The sequence below is a fragment of the Eleutherodactylus coqui genome, chromosome 1, assembly GCF_035609145.1.
Source record: "Eleutherodactylus coqui strain aEleCoq1 chromosome 1, aEleCoq1.hap1, whole genome shotgun sequence".
NCBI classification, from domain to species: domain Eukaryota; kingdom Metazoa; phylum Chordata; class Amphibia; order Anura; family Eleutherodactylidae; genus Eleutherodactylus; species Eleutherodactylus coqui.
Window position 1 is genome coordinate 360,658,886 of NC_089837.1, and position 19,088 is coordinate 360,677,973.

At 42.3% G+C, this 19,088-nt stretch overlaps 1 protein-coding gene across 1 annotated transcript in view; it reads left to right on the top strand.

Moving 5' to 3' along the window:
- Positions 1-1,503: 1,503 nt before the first annotated feature.
- Positions 1,504-19,088, top strand: part of LOC136594784 (interleukin-18 receptor 1-like) — an 89,845-nt gene continuing 72,260 nt past the window's right edge. The window contains exons 1-3 of the mRNA XM_066588685.1: positions 1,504-1,593; positions 8,547-8,739; positions 10,744-10,912. Of these exons, the coding sequence (XP_066444782.1) occupies positions 1,533-1,593; positions 8,547-8,739; positions 10,744-10,912 (423 nt within the window). The 5' untranslated portion in view covers positions 1,504-1,532. The remainder of the gene's footprint in view (positions 1,594-8,546; positions 8,740-10,743; positions 10,913-19,088) is intronic.

Here is a 19,088-nt window from a genome sequence, read left to right on the forward strand (position 1 = left end):
TGCGGTGCGGACGCCGACCGTGGATTCTGCAGCAAAAACTTACCCGTGTGCATTCAGCCTTAACGAGAGTGCTTGGTCCTGTAGAAGACACTAGCCCAGCCCCAAAACATATTGAAATTTCTACATCTAATAAAGGAAGGTTTATACTTTTCAAAAGAGTAATTGGACTAGAGGCAGAACAAATATCCCAGTTTTCTTTTAAATTGTGTGTGCCTTTAAATTTATTAAGAGGGGTACCATCACTCCTTAAAGGGGTTGTCCCGCGCCGAAACGTTTTTTTTTTTTTTTCAATAGCCCCCCCGTTCGGTGCGAGACAAACCCGATGCAGGGGTTTAAAAAAAACAAACGGATAGTACTTACCCGAATCCCCGCGCTCAGGTGACTTCTTACTTACCTTGTGAAGATGGCCGCCGGGATCTTCACCCTCGGTGGACTGCAGGTCTTCTGTGCGGTCCATTGCCGATTCCAGCCTCCTGATTGGCTGGAATCGGCACACGTGACGGGGCGGAGCTACGAGGAGCCGCTCTCCGGCACGAGCGGCCCCATTCAGAAGGGAGAAGACCGGACTGCGCAAGCGCGTCTAATCGGGCGATTAGACGCTGAAGATTAGACGGCACCATGGAGACGGGGACGCTAGCAACGGAACAGGTAAGTGAATAACTTCTGTATGGCTCATAATTAATGCACAATGTACATTACCAAGTGCATTAATATGGCCATACAGAAGTGTATACCCCCACTTTGTTTCGCGGGACAACCCCTTCAAGGAGAGCACCTAGGAGGTGAGTGAGGAGAATTGTAAGGCCATGCACACTCCTCTGAGCAATATATGCAAATAAGGAAGATGGAACAATACCTCTGTAGCGCCACCTATTAGATGGCAGCATTCCTGCAAATCAATGTCCGACCCTTTATACAGGTCTTTAGAACAATGATTGTTAATTGAAATCCCTCCCAATCATTGTTCTAAAGACCTATTTAAAAGGTCAGACATTGATTTGCAGCAATGCTGTCATCCAATAGGTGGCGCTGCAGACGTATTGTTCTATTTTCCTCATTTGTTTAAATATATTAAGATGCACTACATCTTGTTACCCTGTAGATGTCACTGTGGAAACACGTGGAAATGAGCTCATATCAGCCAAACCAGAGACTCCTATGGATGAGTTGCTCTTACTTTTTGATGGGCTGCTGGCTTGGCTGACAGGAGCTAATTTACATACAATTTAATTTTAATGCTTTGGTACAACTGTATTAATAGTAAAAAATGGGAAATTACAGATGAATCACAGCATGGAATGAATACGTGTCATCTGCTACATTTCATCCTAAAAGTAAAGTTAGTAAAAGAAAAGAAATTCCCACACTAAAAAAAAAATGAAAAAAAAGTAGCAGTGGTTGAGTAATTGCTTCCTCATATGTAAATGTATGCTCTGAAGCTTGAGGTTGAACACCAGAGGAGGTTAAATGCCACAGTATTCTGCCGGAATAACAGATCTCTAACAAGATCACGGACTCTGTTAGCGTTTAATATGATGTATAAAGGAAGAGTAGGCAGCTACTTATTAGGTTTTGCCTATTTGCTTAAATTGGGTAAGTCATGTTTATTTTTCTATTATCACAGGAGTTGAGAATTATGGACCAACATAACAATGAAGCTTTCTTTTTATATTGCTTATGTTACATTAACATATGCACAGAAGTGCTATAAATATGTATCTGTTAGATAATTGTATAGCACCAACGTTTCTTTAATGCTCTCTTCTTCAAACAGCATTTCTATAAGTAAGAGCACTAACTTGAAAAGAGTAGGGAATACAAAGTTTGGTGCTTTGTTTTCCCATTCATGTTTTTAAATCATGCAGAGTGCAGTAATAACTGAACATTAATGACATTGTATATGAATGTAGATATAATATAACCATAACACGTAAACCATTGCTAGGTGCTTATTGTATCTCTAATATGTTTGTTGACAAACTATTGTCAGCTTTACTAATGTGGACATTTATTGGGAAATTAATAACATGTTTTGTGAAGGAAACCTGTAGTTTACCGTTGGCATCCAGACCCTCAGGAATGTCTTGTGGCGGTCAAGGATTATTGATGGCAGTTTTTCGTTTATTATAAATACCAGTTTAGTCACCTTTTTATTTTCAAAGAGTCCAAGGAGTCGTTAGGAAAAAGAAAGAGATCAATGTGCTTGATTCCGGAGCGATATTTGCAATTTTTTGATTTATAAGGCTTCCCACTGATTTTTTTTGGATGTTGCAACCTGTAACTGAGAAAATCAATGAGTAGATTCTTTTCCAAAGTCGTTTGACTCGGAGACAAGACTAACATACGTGTATCATGTCACCCGGAGACTGACAGCCGCAAACGCAATTCGATGGGTATCCCGGTATTGCATCGGCTATTTTGGTAGGTACCAGTGGAATAGCCCTTTGAAGGAGGTTGCTAACATCAGCATATTGCAGGTGCTTTTATTGGTTGATTCCCAGATCTGGGACCAATCATCTTCGTTGAGTGTGTTTCCAATATCTGGTTCCCAGTGGGATATATATGATAATTGAGTGCGGTAAGAGGAGTGGACTAGTCTGGAGTAGATTTGAGAGATGAGACTTCTGGTATCAGGGTATTTTAGGCAAAAGATTTCGAAGGGCGTTGATGTCAATGGGGAGTCCATATTTTTCATGAAGTTTGGTGCTTTAGGGATACAATATATTCACACATAAAAGATTTGTTGCAGAAATTTCTCCAAGTGTCCCACACATCTGAATGGGGATGTCAGAAATCCTATGTCAATTTATATCAGAGATTTTCAGCATGGATTTCACCCTTTGAAATTTCTGTCCTGAAATCTATGACAAAAAATGTACTATTTGGTGCACTTTTTGTCACTTCATATTTCTGCAGATCCTGTGGAAGATTGGCAGTGCATCTGCCTCATGTGGTTGTACATAATTTGATCTGCTTCAGTAACAGTATGATACCTGATCTGCTCTGTTTTCTGTATAGGGGTATACTTTATTCCAATCAGCAGGTGGATCATAACTATGTTCCAAGCATGCCAAAAGAACCCCCATGATTTCAGCATTATGGATTACCATGGACATAAGGTTGTGGGCAAGAAGTGACCATAATGCTGGTCAAAACTGAATTATCGGCTTTATGTTTTATCATCCAATGTACACTTAGTGTGTAGAAAATCATGCATTTAAAGGTGTAAATATGGCTTCAAATGTTGCTACCATTTGGTACATTTTAAAGTGAACCTGGGACAGACATGTCCATTCGGCCCTTGTATGCTTTATTCTAAAATGTTGCTGTGTGTTAGAAAAAACAGAATTTAGACTCTGAGCTCTTGAAGAGTCGTTCAGCGCTGGGCTCTCTCAAGACCTACAGACGTTTCCCTATACACAGGCAGGGAGAGAAGCTGTCGCTCTTGATGCTACGGGCAGGAAGTCCCCACTGTGGTCCACCCCTTCATCTAGTGCGCTCTGAGAGCTCAGCTCTAAGTCCAAATTCTAAGTAATGCAGCAGCGTTTCAGTATAAAACATACATGGGCTGAATGGGTATATCTGTCCTGGATTCATGCTGCCCGTGGTTTGGATAGCATGAACTTGGTGACAGGTTCCCTTTAAATATTTTCCTAATTAAAAAAATAATCTATCTTTAGGATCGCATCATTTGTAAATGACATCTCTATAAATTTTACTCATTTTATTAAGTTTCTGTATAAGCTGTATATTTTTAGTATTTGCTTTGTATTTTTTAACCTTTTCCAATCCAATTTGTATCCTGGTTTTCCTAAGGGGCTTACTCTTTTTCTGCCAGTACAAAACAATGCTATATGCTGGTTAAAGCCAGTACTGCATGAGGTGACACGTTGGATAGCCTCCGACAGCAGAGAGGCTGGCAATATACAGTAAGAGAACCCCGACGGGTGTCTTCCAACCGCGGAGCTGTACAGCCTTAAATCATAATGTCTTCAGAGGTCAGACAGTGGATTGGGAAGGGTTAAAATGTATGCAATATGAAAAGTTGTTGGAAATTTTGGGGTCAATTTACCTCCAATTTGACCATAGTACCAATATTTTGACCTTTAAAGAAGTCTACACTAAAACATTTGCATGGTTTCCCAAATTTGACCTGTTCCCACTGTATCAAATATCATTCCTGTGCATTGTTAATTGTACACTATAGTCAAAGGCTTCATCTGTAAATCTGCAATGCTAAAAAAACTGACAATCTCCATTTTGCTCAAGTAATGAAGCATGCATATAGTGATAATATTTAAAGGGATCTTATCATCAGGATTCTGGAGCTTAAACTCTCACCACAGTGCTTACAATCACATTTACTACACTCCACAGATGTTTGTATGAAACAGATGAATGCTCATCAGCCTAAAAACTTACATTTATAATGTGGTGCCTAGCATGTAAATGCCTTTGTTTCTAGTCACAGGGGTGGAGTCAGATGTCATGGCGCCATTATATTATGCTTGCACCCTCCACTGGATGCCCCACATTCCCTTGCCGCTGATGTCAGTGCAAGTTGCAGTGAAATAATGTGCTTGCACTGTGTAACTCCCTGATGGAAACGGACATGTATAATGGTTTGAGGTGTCTACACCCCAAATTCACTGGCACATGGCACATATGCCTTGAGCAGAGTTAAGCAGATTCTTGAGTCTGGTGGCACACTGGCTCTGAGTTGACTGCAGGAGGATCCATTAACACTTTGCAAGGGTAACAGAGGAAAAACTGTGGAATAAAAGCAAACACTCTTTACTGATCTTGAAAGAATTCTATCATCAGCCATATACATTTACAATCTCTATAAGCTCAGAGCATGTGTGTTGCTGGGCTAGAGAACTGCCTAACTGGGCTTCTGGTGCATGCACAATGCATAGTGAAGCCAAACTCTAAACACCTTGACCCACTGCACATGCCTGTTTCCAGTGGGGTCAGATGCTGCACAGGGCAAACGTATAATTTAGTTTGCGCTGAGGTCAGCAGCAGGGAAAGGCAAACATCCAGTTGAGAAGTGGAGAATGTAATGACGCCCAGACTTGGGGCTTCGGTGGAACACACCTGCAACTTGAAATAAGGACATTTGCACACTAGGTGCCACATTATAAATGTTAACTTTTAGGCTGACAAGTGCTCTTTTATCCCATGCAAACATATTTCTGGGGTGCATTAAATGTGATTCTGCACTATGGTACCACTTTAAGTCCTTAAAGCTATAGGATGTACAGTTACGTCCTGCACGTCGCGGGGCGATCTCACTCCATACAACGTAGGTGCCAGCTGTTTCTTACAGCCGACACCTGCCCACAACAGCTTCAATAAGCCACGCCACTCATTGGAGCTGTTAACCCATTAAATTCTGCCATCAATGCTGACAGCGGCATTTAAGTCCTCCGACTGATGTTCCAGGGTACCGTACGCGCACCCCCCCGTAATCAGAACCTGGGTGTGGGGGTCATGGCAGCTGGGGGCATTCTGAAAACCATACCTGTGGTGTGGTTTGATAGAATGCCTGTCAGATTGTGGTATAATGTAATGCTATGGCATTACATCATACTGCAGGAGCGATCAAAGCATTGCATATTCTTATCTCCTTTGCGGAATTTAAAAAAAAAGTAAAAATTCTACTAATTATTAAAAAAAAAGTTAATAAAACTTTAAACACCCTCCCCCTTACTCCATATTTATAATAAAAGAATCTAAATAATAAAACAAAAAGACATATTTGGTATTGCTGAGTCCATAAAAGTCTGATCTATCAAAATAATTAATAATTTACCCCACACAGTGAACGTCAGAACCCCCCCCCCCCCCCCACACACACACACACCAGAATTGCTCTTTTTTGGTCACCCCATCTCCAAGAAAAAATGTAATAAAAAAACTATCAAAAAGTTGTATATTTCCCAGAATGGTACTAACAAAAACTACAGGATGTCCAGCAAAAATGAGCTATCACACAACTATGTCGACAAAAAGTTAAAAAAGTTATGGCTGTCAGAAAATGGTGGAAAAAGTAATTTGAAAAAAAGTAAATATGTCTGAGAAAAAAATTAAAGTAGTACAGCAAAAAAACAAGACACTTTGTAAATTTGGTATCGTAGTACTCGAACTGACCCATAGAATAAAGATATCAGGTCCTTTTTGTTGCAGTGTGTACAACGTAGAAACAAAACGCACCCAAGGATGTTGGAATTTAGTTTTTTTTCCATGTCACTCCACTAAGAGTTTTTTAACAGTTTTTCAGTACATTATATGGTACATTAAATACAACTCGTCCCGCAAAATACAAGCCCTCAGATAGTTATATTTATGGATAAAAGATTTATGATTTTTTAAAAGAGCGCAGGAAAAAAAGAAAATGGAAAAAAATAAGGGCCAGGGTCCAAAATCCTGATATAAGGTTCCCGTTAATAACAGTATTTTGATGTCTTTTCTGATCATATCAAGGTCTTTTGCTAAAAGTTTTATTCATGTGTTGTTAAATATTTATAGCATATCTGCAGAAAATGGTCCACCTCTGGGGCCATCACCTTTAAGAAGTATGGGGTGCCGTGACTCCCATTCACCATTTTACAGAGGTCACTTTACCACTGAATTAAATTAAAGTCTATGGAAGTTATGAAAAAAGACAAGTACTGGTGCTCGGCTACTTCCGTAACATCCATGCACTTCCGTGAGGAAGCTTTTTGAATCAGCAAAAAGGATTAGGGGTACATGAATTGTGCAACTATTTGTGTATTATTAGCTTATTTAGCTTGCTATCTAGGTCACAATTATAGACCAGGACGATTAGACCATACTTTACTAGTAATCAGTACAGTAATCTAGGTAATTACAAAGGGCTTCCAGAAGTCTGTCCGCAGGAAGTAAGCTCAGACTGGACTTATGGATGGTGCATTGGGGCTGACATGGAAGACAAAGTTGCTATCACGAGGGCATTGTAATTCACATGTGAATATTATGGCTTTCGTGAAGGTCATTGTGGCTATCCAATCAAACATTCCTGGTCTTTTTACCCTAACATTTACATTCATTGTAGAGTTGGGTAGCCCCATACACATTAAATTGTCTTCATTATCTGTAGTTTTTTAAACATTTTCCCATGCTAAAAGCGTATGTATGGAGTATCACAGCCTGTTGCAGCCAATTACATGTAAGCAGGCCAGCCAAGTGGGGGTGAAAGTACAGGTAGCATGGTGCATGGCAGGGGACCAGCATTATCTGCTCCAATGGGACTCCTTGTCCTCAGGAGGCTCCAATATATGGCACATGCAGTGCAGTAGCAAGAGCGTGTATCAGTGATGGCCCCATCATGAGAGTCTATTGATGCTTGACAAAAACTTTAATGCCAACAGCATTATAAGAACTAGAAAATGAACAGTCCACATAGCAGGTTAATCCTTACCCATGTCACTGTGTAATCCACAGAGGCAGCGGAAGACGGGACAAACAGCTTTCCAGTCTGCGTCCTCCAAAACCAGCGAAAATGCCATTGCAATCACAAAATCCTTTAGTTCTGTGAGCTGCACCTTCAGAGAGGTTTCAGCATCCCCCTTGGTGGTGAAAAACTCTTGTGGTGTATATTATGAAATTGCCCTAGGAATACTCCTGGTCATACAAATACAATTCTAATTACTAAAGGCAGAAAATGCCCACAGGTAATATCCCCTAAAATATCATTTAAATGCTTTATTATTCAAAAAGACAGACAACATCGAATGATATTTAAAATAAAGGGGCAAATGGTGGTACCAATGAAATGTGACCAGCAGTAATCAGTTAGTATCATGTGTAATTGTGCATATACACTAAAACATAGGCCTGGATGGCCACCTTCCAAAAGCCTATGTGGAAATTAATAAGTCAGCACCACCAAAACCCTATTATAATCTAAACTATAGCCACCTCGACATGTTTCACCTTGAGGCGTCCTCAGGGGGAACAACAACCAGGGCTATAGCCTATCCTCTTAAAAAGACCATATCAAAACACAGTTCTTTTTACAAAAACAGGATAACAAATAAAATAAGATCAGTTAATGCACAGAATCAGGGAGGGCAGGAGCACCCCAGCTACACACAGACCTCAGCATTTGAGTGCTGAGATCTGTGATTGGCTACAGCAGCCTGTGACATCCCACATAAAGGCTGCAGCAGCCTCAAAGCTTTGTGTTACAGGGGAGACTGGAGCTGCCAGCATGGGAGATGCTGGGACCTGGAATTGAAGAGTATAAACTTGTTAATAATGTTTTAGCATGAGGAACCTGTTTTTTTTTAAATGTATTTGACTACTCTTTTAACTGTGCAACCACCTACCCACCCATCCATATTCCTTACACTCCATACAGACTGCTGCTGAGAATGCTCATGCCATCCTAATAACACTTAATCTCTGATATTTTACTTGGGATGAATTCTGTAAATTAGCTTAACCCTGTTGTCCAAATCCCTTGAAATTTCATTTCACGTCTCACATTCATTTCTTTTGTGTTTATATCTTTCTAGCATCTCTGCATTGTTTTGAGGATGAGCATTGCATTTCTCACGGCCCCTTGAACAACAGCATAAAAATGGATCCAACATTTTCAAAAGATCAAGCAAATATTTCTGATGACAAAAAACATATTAGGAAAAGAAATCTACCTGAATTATCACTGTTGTCATCAAATCATTCTGTCCAATATCTCTGCACAGCACTGTAAGTGAACCATTTGTTATCTTAAAGCGCCACTCGGGTGATTTTCTGAAATTAATTTCTTATGCAGCTATCTCCCCCAATATATATGTGAGCTCTTTATCCTCAGCCTTTCATTTGATCTCAATTCTGGCCAGCTCAGATCTACTTGGGGTTATGTATTCAGTTTCTGGTCAGATTCTCAGTTTGTGTGATGCTGTTACATGGATCTACCACTGAAACTGCCTGCAGGGGGACACAGGCAGTCCTGTCACAGTTACTGATGATGATCATACAGCTCCTGTCACACAGCTATAATAGAGGAGATCACAGCTCATCCTATACTTATGTACTTTAGGTTATATTGGTGAATACAGGTAAAAATAATTAAAGTGTCCCACCAGCAGGCACAATGTTTTTAGCTAATGCTGTGCTGTGTATCATGAGATAGATGTGAAACTGAAAGTAAAAAACTCTCAGTCTCAAGATGGTGGCTGGTAAGCATCAGACAGGGGGCTGCACAACATAGAAGTGCCTAGAATACACAGAGGAGACCTCCGGAGTAGGACAGGCAATCGGATGAGGGGGGCAGGCATGAAAAATGTGTTTTAACTCATGTGGCCGTTTAATAGACTGGGTATGAACAGTGCAACCATTCTGTACATCTATGTTTTTGTCTGTTTGTGGCAGTATGAGTCATTGTGGTTACCATTAAATGTCTCCCCCTGGCTAACATCTTGGTGGCTCTATAGCACTGTGTAAGGTTAATGAACAGAGGGTACAGCTCTATCCAAATGTTCGCTAAGTGAACAAAAGGTGTTTAGAAAAATGGTTGCAAATGTTTTAAGAACTGATTATTTTAATTGGCAAGGACTTCAGGATAAACTACATTTTCAGTGTTCCAACTTCCATCTGAGCGTACTCTTTGAACTGTTTGCAGCCCACGGCTTGGTCTTCCACGTTTTGGGGACATGGCAACAGTCAAACTGGTAAGCACTAGATATGAACTTCGCTTAGCAATTCTTGACTCCCTAGAGGCACTGCTGGCTGAAGCACAACAGCACCGCTAGACTTAACATAGGAACTTTGTGACAGTGACTCAATATGTGATACTCAAATTTTATGATTTTACGGTGGTGGTGAGGATGTCACAAATCTAATGACTCCAAAATCATCCACCAAAGCTGATGCAAAGGGGTCAAATTGTGGTTCAAGAAAAAGCCTGTAGGCTTTTTTTAATATTAGATTTACTATTTTTCAAAGTTAGCTCTTTTAGGGTGCAGTCAGAGGAGCAATTTTGTAGTGAATGTATAGGTGCGCTAAAAGAATTCTTAGCTCAGGTCCGCCCCCCCATCCTGCCCCTTGTCCACAGCCAGCAATGGGAATAGGCGGAATAGGGTGGCACTTAGACCCGCCCCCACCTCTCCTATTGCAATCAGCCGGAAGAGAGGAGAGAAGAGGGAAGGAATTTAGCAGTCACGCTGCTAAACTCCCTCCCACCTGCCCTCTCCAGCTGCTGTCATTGGCTCCCATAGGAGCCCATGCAGCAGCCGACAGATTCCGGCCCAAAAGATAGTTCCAGGACTATTTTTCAGGCCCGACGTAAAAACGCCTGGCGCTATATTGGCCAGCCGGGTGCTGGCCATGTGATCTGATGCATATATTGTAATAACTATAACATTATCTCATTAGGTTTCTTAGAGGATGGCATCACTGTGTACCTCCATTTCTATTTATTTTAATGTAGTAATTGTGATACTTTCTCAGCCATATGCTTTATCTAGTATTGGAGCTTCATAGTTTTCTAGAAAGCAATTTTTTCCCCCAGTCTTTAACCCCTTTGACCTGGGGATTTCTTTTGTTACATTGACATACAGTAACTGTAACATACTTTAAAAGCAGGTATAGGAAGCTCAAAGCCTTGTACAATGAATAGATAAGGGGCGCATACATATGTATTTGTGGTACCTGATGCTCTATTTTCTCTTTTCATTGGTATCTCCAGTAAACAGTGTTTTGTTTTGTTAGACAGGACAGAACGTACGAAGCCATGAATTTGACACAGATAGAGAAGAGTGTTCTCCACTGTATTAACTCCTCCTCACCAGAATCATTAACAAAGACTTTGGGAGAATCTGTAACAATCTCTATACCTTCTCTGTATAAAAGCTCTAACTACTCCACAAGTTGGTATAAGGTATGTAAACTATTATTCATGGCATACTGTAAAGTATAACATAGCTCTAAACTAGTGATCTCCAACCTGTGGCTATAGAGCTGTTAGGACATTACAGCTACCAGCTTTGGGTCCAGGTTTGTGTTAAGCATAGGGCAAATAGATCACTTGTATCGGGCCCGCTGGTGATGACAATGCATTGCTTTCAACTATGTTTGTGTCCTCTGGACAAAGTTGAAAATTTTAAGCAGTAAGGAGTCTTCCCTGCAACAAAAAAGAAGCTTGCTAACTCCTTCTCCCTGCCAGCATTGAAGAGGAAACCTTCAATGAGGGCAAGAGAACGCTGTTTGTAGACAGATCCAACCTATTGTAGAGACTGAAAATTAAGACCATTGGAACTACCAGCTCTGTGGCTGTCGTGCCGCCACAAAACACTAGGGTGAGCGCTAATTTTATTATCATTATTTGTGGCTGGCAATTAATTGTGATTTGTTTTGTTTGGATGCCAGCGCTCTTGGGCACAATTTGTAGTCGTGAGTGGTGAGGTGTGGAATAATACAGAGACACAGATATTTTGCTTAAATTGTTGTAACCATGATAATATTAAATAAGGCAGTGAGATGAGGTCGTTTTCTTTATCACATTTAGGCCTCCTTCCCACGAGCGTGACGGGCTCCGCAGCGTAATATTCCGCTGTGAAGCCCGTCACGGCGCCCCCCAGAGCCCCTATACTTACCTGCGGGAGATAGCGTGAAATCGCTTCCCCGCCCACCGCCGCGCGTCACCGCCCGTCACCGCCCACCGCCCTCGCGTCACCAGCCGTGTCACGTGCACGGCCGGCCGTGTCACGTGACGCGGCCGGACCGCGTCATTTGGCGTCATATGACGCTCGGCGGTGGGCGGGAAAGCGTTTTTTCACGCTATCTCCCGCTGGTTACAGCGGGAGATAGCGTGAATGGACGGCTTCCATTGACTGCAATGGAAGCCGTCAGTGCGTACAGCCCGTCCTCACCCGCAGAAAATAGAGCATGCTGCGGGTGAGGACGGGAGAAATCGCGGTGCGTAATTCCGCGGTGGAATTACGCATCGTGAGCATTGTGCTATTAGGTTCAATAGAACCTAATAGCTGCGGGCAACGCAGCGGATTTTCGCCGCGAATTACGCGGCGGAAATCCGTTCGTGGGAAGGAGGCCTTAGTGCATAATAACTGATACACAAATTGCAACAATGTAGACACCTGTGTCTAACTCATCCATATACTGTGAGCTTACTCAGGATTTCTTCTCACTATCCTTCTTTGTAATTACACCTCTTTATTTCTTTATCTCCCTCTCTGTATATTTACATTTCTTTTACTTTTGTCTTTTTTTTATTCACTGTCATAGCTGTCTCTCCTTCTCGGTTATCCATGTTTTCTCTCTTGTTTCTTTCTCTCACAGTTGTTCTTTGTTTCTTTTCACTTCTCTCTCCTGCCTAGCACTTTCTTATCTCCTGTAGGGTGTTTTTTTTTTCTGGCGCTCTCTCTGCCTGGTGCTCCTCTTCTTGGCGCTCCTCTGCCTGTCACCTCTCTTTTCTCACTACTCTTTACTCTCTTTACTTATTGCTTAAACTTATTCCGCCTCTACTCTCTGGCACTTGCTTTGCCTGGTGCGTCTGACTCACTACTGCGACCGTTTCCCACTATTTATCACCTCTGTACCCTGACCAGTTTGTCTGCAGCCAATCACAACCTATCTGTTTGATAGGCTACCTGCCTCATCTGAGTCTCTATTCATTTTTTCTATTTTGTGCAGCTGGCTAATAAACGTCCTAACTGGTTGCTTAGTTACCTGCATCCCTTGTGTAAACTGACTCAGATTAAACCATAGGGCCAGTTATTATATTACTGATCCCCATAACTAAACAGTGCTCTGTAGTGCCTGTTTTCCAGGTCACTACACGGCCACACTCACTCTTAAGAGGTTCTGGGCTGCTTGCAGCAGACCTCTACTTTTCTGGTAAAAGGAGGAATGATGTCAGCCCCTTAGGGGAAGAAAGACCGACTCCACAGGCCATTCAGAAGTAGTTATAAAAGAGACTAAAGTGCACCCTGCAATGACCAATCAGCTGGACAAAGTAAGGACCTTGACCAGCGTTTCTTTCTAAAATTAAGTCCAACTGATCACATTTTGAGCATCTCCTATAGTAAGAACACCTGTGGCAATGTCTATGGCACTGATATTAATTACATCTCCTGTGCATTCCTGAAAACATGACCTGTTGGGGTGCCTTGAGGACTGGAGATGGAAAACGCTGGCCTCAACACACTGCTGCTGTCTTACACAGCAAGAAGTCTCTGAATGAGGTGAAATAGTGTTCAACCAAGGACCCTTTGTCTGTTCTTCCCAAAGAAATGCTAAATATAATTCAGTCATATTTATGAATGTCCTGAATTACCCATTACCATATATAAAAACATGTCAGGGCTCATTCACACCTACTTTTGCTATTTTCATTTGAATTCTGTCTGGCTGTTCCATTTTGGGAGCAGAAAAATAGAACTGAAACAAAAGAAGCGTTGATTTCAATGGGTTTTCAAAAACAAAATGATTTCCATGTGATTCCATTCTGTTTAAAAAACAAAACCATTATGGAACACAATCAAACAGAAAGCATTTGTTTTTTTGAAAACACATCAAAATCAATGGGGGGAAATGCTGAAATATTTGCAGAACACACTGTTTCAGTACCTCTTTCTTCTCCACAAACTCCTTAAACGGATATAGCATGTGCAGGTGTGAACAAGCCCTTGGAGTTTAATTAGTGTGGTTAGGTTGTGGTATATAACTGTAATTACCACAAAACTGCATCAAACTATAGCGGCTCATGTAAAATTACGGCTAAATTAGAGAACATGTCTTTAACATGTCGTTAACCCCTTAACGACCAGCCCATAGTGTTTTTACGTCCTGCCCAAGTGGGCTTTATTCTCTGAGGACGTAAAAACATGCGTCCTGCAGAGAATAAAGCCCCGTGGGCTATGGACGTGACAGCTCCATGCTGTCGGTGCCCACAGGTAGCCGACAGCATGGAGCTGTCATCCTGGGCTGCGGGCAGTCCCCCCCGGCATTGCGATCGGCGCTATCCAATGGATAGCGCCGATCGCAATAAAGTGAAAAACAAAGTTTAAAAAGTTAAAGATTCAGCAGCCCTGATGGATCGGATCCATCAGGGCAGCTGAAATTACTCACCTGGCTTCCCCGATGTCTGCCGCAGGTAAAATGGTCCTCCGGGACCCGGCGCGGCTTTTCTGCGAATGCGCGCCAGACGAATGACGTCAGGTGCATGCGCAGAAGAATGGGAACCCCGGGGAGTTGAAAATCTCCTGGTTCTCGGCTCCTGAAGGTAGCCGGGAACCAGGAGATGTCCCTGGGGACCGCGGCGAGTGGTCCCCGGACCCGCGATCGCCGCGATCCAGTGGATAGCGGCAATCGCGAAAAAGTTTTAAAACAAGTAAAAATAAAAGGTAATTTCACCTCCCCTCATGGATCGGATCCATGAGGGGACGTGAAAATACTCACCCCCGATCCTCAGCGGTGTCCTGGTCTTCCGGGACCGGAGTCCCCTTCTGCGCATGCGCGCCTGATGATTGACATCGGGCGCATGCACAGAGGGGCTAAGGACCCGGGAAATTTAAAATCCCTCTGCTCCTGGCTGCCATGTGTAGCCAGGAGCAGAGGGATGTCCCTGCAGAGATCATCACTGTTATCGAATGGATAGCAGTGATCATTTAAAGTAAAAAAAGTGTAAAAAAAGTAATTAAAAAAAAGTGTAAAAAAGTTAAAGAAAAAGTTTAAAAAGTAAAAAAAAAATTTTAAGACGCTTACATTTCATCTTCCCTCATGGATCATATCCGTGAGGGAGGATGAAATTACGTACCTAAGGCCCCCGGATTTATCCGCGGACCTTACCACAGCTTCTGCGCACGTGGCTGTCGCCAAAGCGGCAGACGCATGCGCAAAAGCAGTGGATTGCCAGGATAACATAAAATCTCCCTGCTCTTGGCTACAAAACTTAGCCAAGAGCCTGGAAATTTCACGGGGGGCCGCGGTGAGAGGTTCCTGATCACGTGTTCGCCGTCATCCAATGGATAATGGCGATCACGTAAAAGTTTTTAAAAAAAGTTAGTTTCATCTCCCCTCACCGATGCGATCGGTGAGAGGAGATGAAACTTTTTACTGTAGGCCTCCGTATTTGCACCCCGACGCGATCCTCATCCGTGAACTTACCCGGATTCTGCACATATGCGACCGCCGGCAAAATACCAGACACATGCGCAGGAGTCGGGAGCCCAGGAAACTTAAAATCTCCTTACTCTCAGCGACCAACGGTCGCCGAGAGCCTGGAGGAGTGACAGGTGGCCTCGTTGAGCGGTCCCCGGCCACGTGATAAAAAGGTAGCGATCTACCTTAGGTCGGTCTCACATGACCGGATAGGAATTACGGATTCCGCATGCGTCTGATCCGCGGTATTACGCAGATCAATCGCATTGGATTCCGCTCACATTAGTGGGTTGGAACTGCGTAATCCACTCGCAGAAAAGAGAACGCAGCAGGTTCTATTTTACCGCGGATATCCGCAACATAGAGCCTATTGTGCTCCATGGTCGTGGATATACCCGCTGCCCATACACAACTACGTTGTATAAGTACTGCGGGTACCCGTGTCATCGCTAAGCGATGGTGCAGGAAATACAAACAACAAAAAAATATATACTGCGCATGACCGCCTGTGTGAATAGGCAGCTATGCGCAGTACATTACGCGGGCGTACACAGGGTCACAGCTGGGCTCACAGATGGGATCCGCTGCGGGCCTCCGCAAGCGGATTCCGCCTACGGCTGCGTGAGCCCGGCGTTATTCAGACCGCTACAAGTAATACGTATTTTACAAGAATCCCCGGGAACGCTTGCCTTCCTGCAGTTCCAGGAGCAGCTTGTTGAGTGCCTTCTGTGTGAGACCGCCGCACCTCATCAAGCTTACGGAGACTCACAAAGCGCCACTTTTTACACCCCATACCCACCACTGAGGTCAAGAAATGACCCCCAAAAAGCATGAGAGGAGGGGGGATACATGGTTTTATTGCCCGATGGGCCCATTCCAACCAGCCTCCGTAATTACGCCTGTCTTCGGAAATACCACACAGTTCACATTATTACTTTTATCTAAGATTTGCGAACGCTGAAAAGGGCGCGGAGTGTGTGTGTGTGGGGGACGGGGGGGGGGGGGGAAATTTTTAGGGAGTCAATTTTTATTCTGTACAAATAAGCAATGGGGCCTGGAATTTATTCAGTTGTGCCCTGAAATCCAACGGGTGTTCTCTCCTTTATAGGCCTTGCCATGGGTCCTGTAAGTAAATTAGGGTCACAAGGGGTATGTTTTTGAACATGGGACAAACGGGGGTATCCATTTGGGGTTGAACGTCTTCATTCCTATATACCCTGTACAAAAAAAACTGTTTTTAAATTTAAAAAATTGCCTAAAAAATTGAAAGTCGTAATTTTTTCCTTCTGCTTTGCTTAGATTCATTCAAATACTGTGGGGTCAAAATACGCAGTACACCCCTAGATGAATTCGTTTAGGGGTCCAGTTTTCAAAATGGGGTCATTTGTGGGGGTTCTTTATAGTTTTGGCCGCTCAATGGCTCTATAAGTGGGCAATGGGGCCTGGAATTTATTCAGTTGTACCTTGAAATCCAACGGGTATTCCTTTCATTGTAGCCCTAGCCATGTGTCCTGTAAGTCTATTAGGGCCACAATGGGTATGTTTCTGAACACGGGACAAACAGGGGTATCCATTTTAGCATGTAATTCTTCATTTATACATGTGCTGTACAAAAAAAAATGTTTTTAAATTGACGCAATAGCCCAAAAAATGAAAATCGTAATTTTTTCTTACTGCTTTGCTTAGATCTATTTAAAAATTGTAGGGTTAAAATACACAGTACACCCCTAGATAAATTTGTGAAGGGGTCTAGTTTTCAAAATGGGGTCATTTCTGGGGGTTCTCTATGGTTTTGGCCGCTCAAGAACTCTACAAGTGGGCAATGGGGCCTAAAAGGACTTCAAGCAAAATCTATGTTCTGAAAGCCACCGATTACTCCTTTCATTTTGGGCCCCGTTGTGCATGCGGATATAATATTAGGGCCACAATGGGTATGTTTCTGAAAACAGTACAAACAGGGGTATCTATTTTGGGGTCCAAGTCTTCCTTCATATGTGTGCTGTACAAAAAAAGCTGTTTTTAGAATGACAGAATTGCCAAAAAAAAGGAAATCCTAATTTTTTCCTTTTGCTTTGCTTGAATTTATTCAAAAACTGCAGGGTCAAAATACGCAGTACACCCCTAGATAAATTCGTTAAGGAGTCTAGTTTTCAAAATGGGGTCATTTGTGGGGGTTTTCTATAGTTTTGGGCACTCAAGAACTCTACAAGTGGGCAATGGGGCCTAAAAGGACATCAAGTAAAATCTATATTCTGAAAGCCACCGATTGCTCCTTTCATTTTGGGCCCCGTTGTGCATGTGGACATAAGATTAGGGCCACAATGGGTATATTTATGAAAACAGCACAAACAGGGGTATCCATTTTGGGCGCTCAAGAACTCTACATGTGTGCTATGGGACCTAAAAGGACTTCAAGCCAAATTTCTGTTTTGAAAGACACTGACTACTCCTTTCATTTTGGGTCCCGTTGTGGATTCAGATATAACATTAGGGCCACAATGGGTATATTTATGAACACGGGAGAAACAGGGGTATCCATTTTGGGGTGTAAATCCTTATTTTCATGTAAACTATAGGAAAAAAATATGTCTTTAAAATGACAGATTTGCAAAAATATGAAATTTTACTTTTTCTCCTCTAAATTGAATTAATTCCTGAAAAAAAACTGTGGGGTCAAAATACTCATGACACCCCTCAGTAAATACAGTAAGGGGTGTAGTTTTTAAAATGGGGTCATTTGTGGGGGTATCTATTATTCTGACACTCATGAGCCTTTCCAATCTTGGCTTGGTGTAGGAAAACAAAGTGTTCCTCAAAATGCTAAAAAGTAATGTTAAATTTGTACGTCTCCTAAATGGTTAAAAAAAAACGAAAGTTTTTTCAATATGCACCCAAAATAAAGTAAACGGGTGGAAATATATATCTTAGCAAAAATTTCTATATTATGCTTGCACATATTTAAGATATTGCAGTTGGAAATGTGAAAAAATGCAGATTTTTTCAAAATTTTCCCAATTTGGCGCTTTTAATAAATAAACACAAATTCTATTGGTCTATTTTTTCCGCCTAAATAAAGCACAACATGTGGCGAAAAAAGAATGTCAGGTTTTGCATATCCTAGTGATTCTTTCTGGTGTTTTTCCATGTTAAAGTGACACATGTCAGATTTGCAAAATTTGGCCTGGTCATTAAGGCGCAAACAGGCTTGGTCACTAAGGGGTTAAGAATCTTGTTATTTGCGTTAATAAAATTATTTATTTTAATGATACAATGCTTTTTTGGCATAGAAGTTTTTCACTTTTTGTTGAATCACTTCATTCTCACAGCCATTCTTTTTTTTACTTCTCCATTGACATAGGAGTTTGACAGTTATTTTTTTGTGGAATGAGTTGCATTTTCTGTGGCACCTTTCTTGCGTCAGGCAGCGCCAGGCAGACCCCATTGAGTATAATGGCGTCTGCCTGCTTTCCACCCAGCTGCCTGGTTTTAGGGATGGAAGAAAAAGCGCTCCATGCTCCTGCCGTAGGTTCCAACGCAGATGTGAAACCAACCTTAGGACTCGGTCAGACGGGCGTTTTTTTTGCGTTTCTCTGTGTGCAAAGAATGCGCTACACGGATGTGCAAAATGTGCGTGACCAAAGCTCCGTGCTTTTTTTTTGCCTAAAAGCAGGCTTTCAACAAGTAAAGTTTCAGATGCCCGTTTACTGGAGCTGCTGTGCTTGCAAAAGCGCAGCTGCTCCACAAAGGTCACCTCATCATTGAACTCTGTGACAGCACTGTCACAGTGTTCAGTGATGATGAGACTCCCTTCGGGCACAAAAGATTCCCGTGCCACAGCAGTGGCAGAGGACCGCGATGCTATCTCATTGCTTTTGAAAGCAATGGGAGGAAGGCAACCCCCTGCAGCGATTATTTTCAGGGGGTGGTTTGAAATA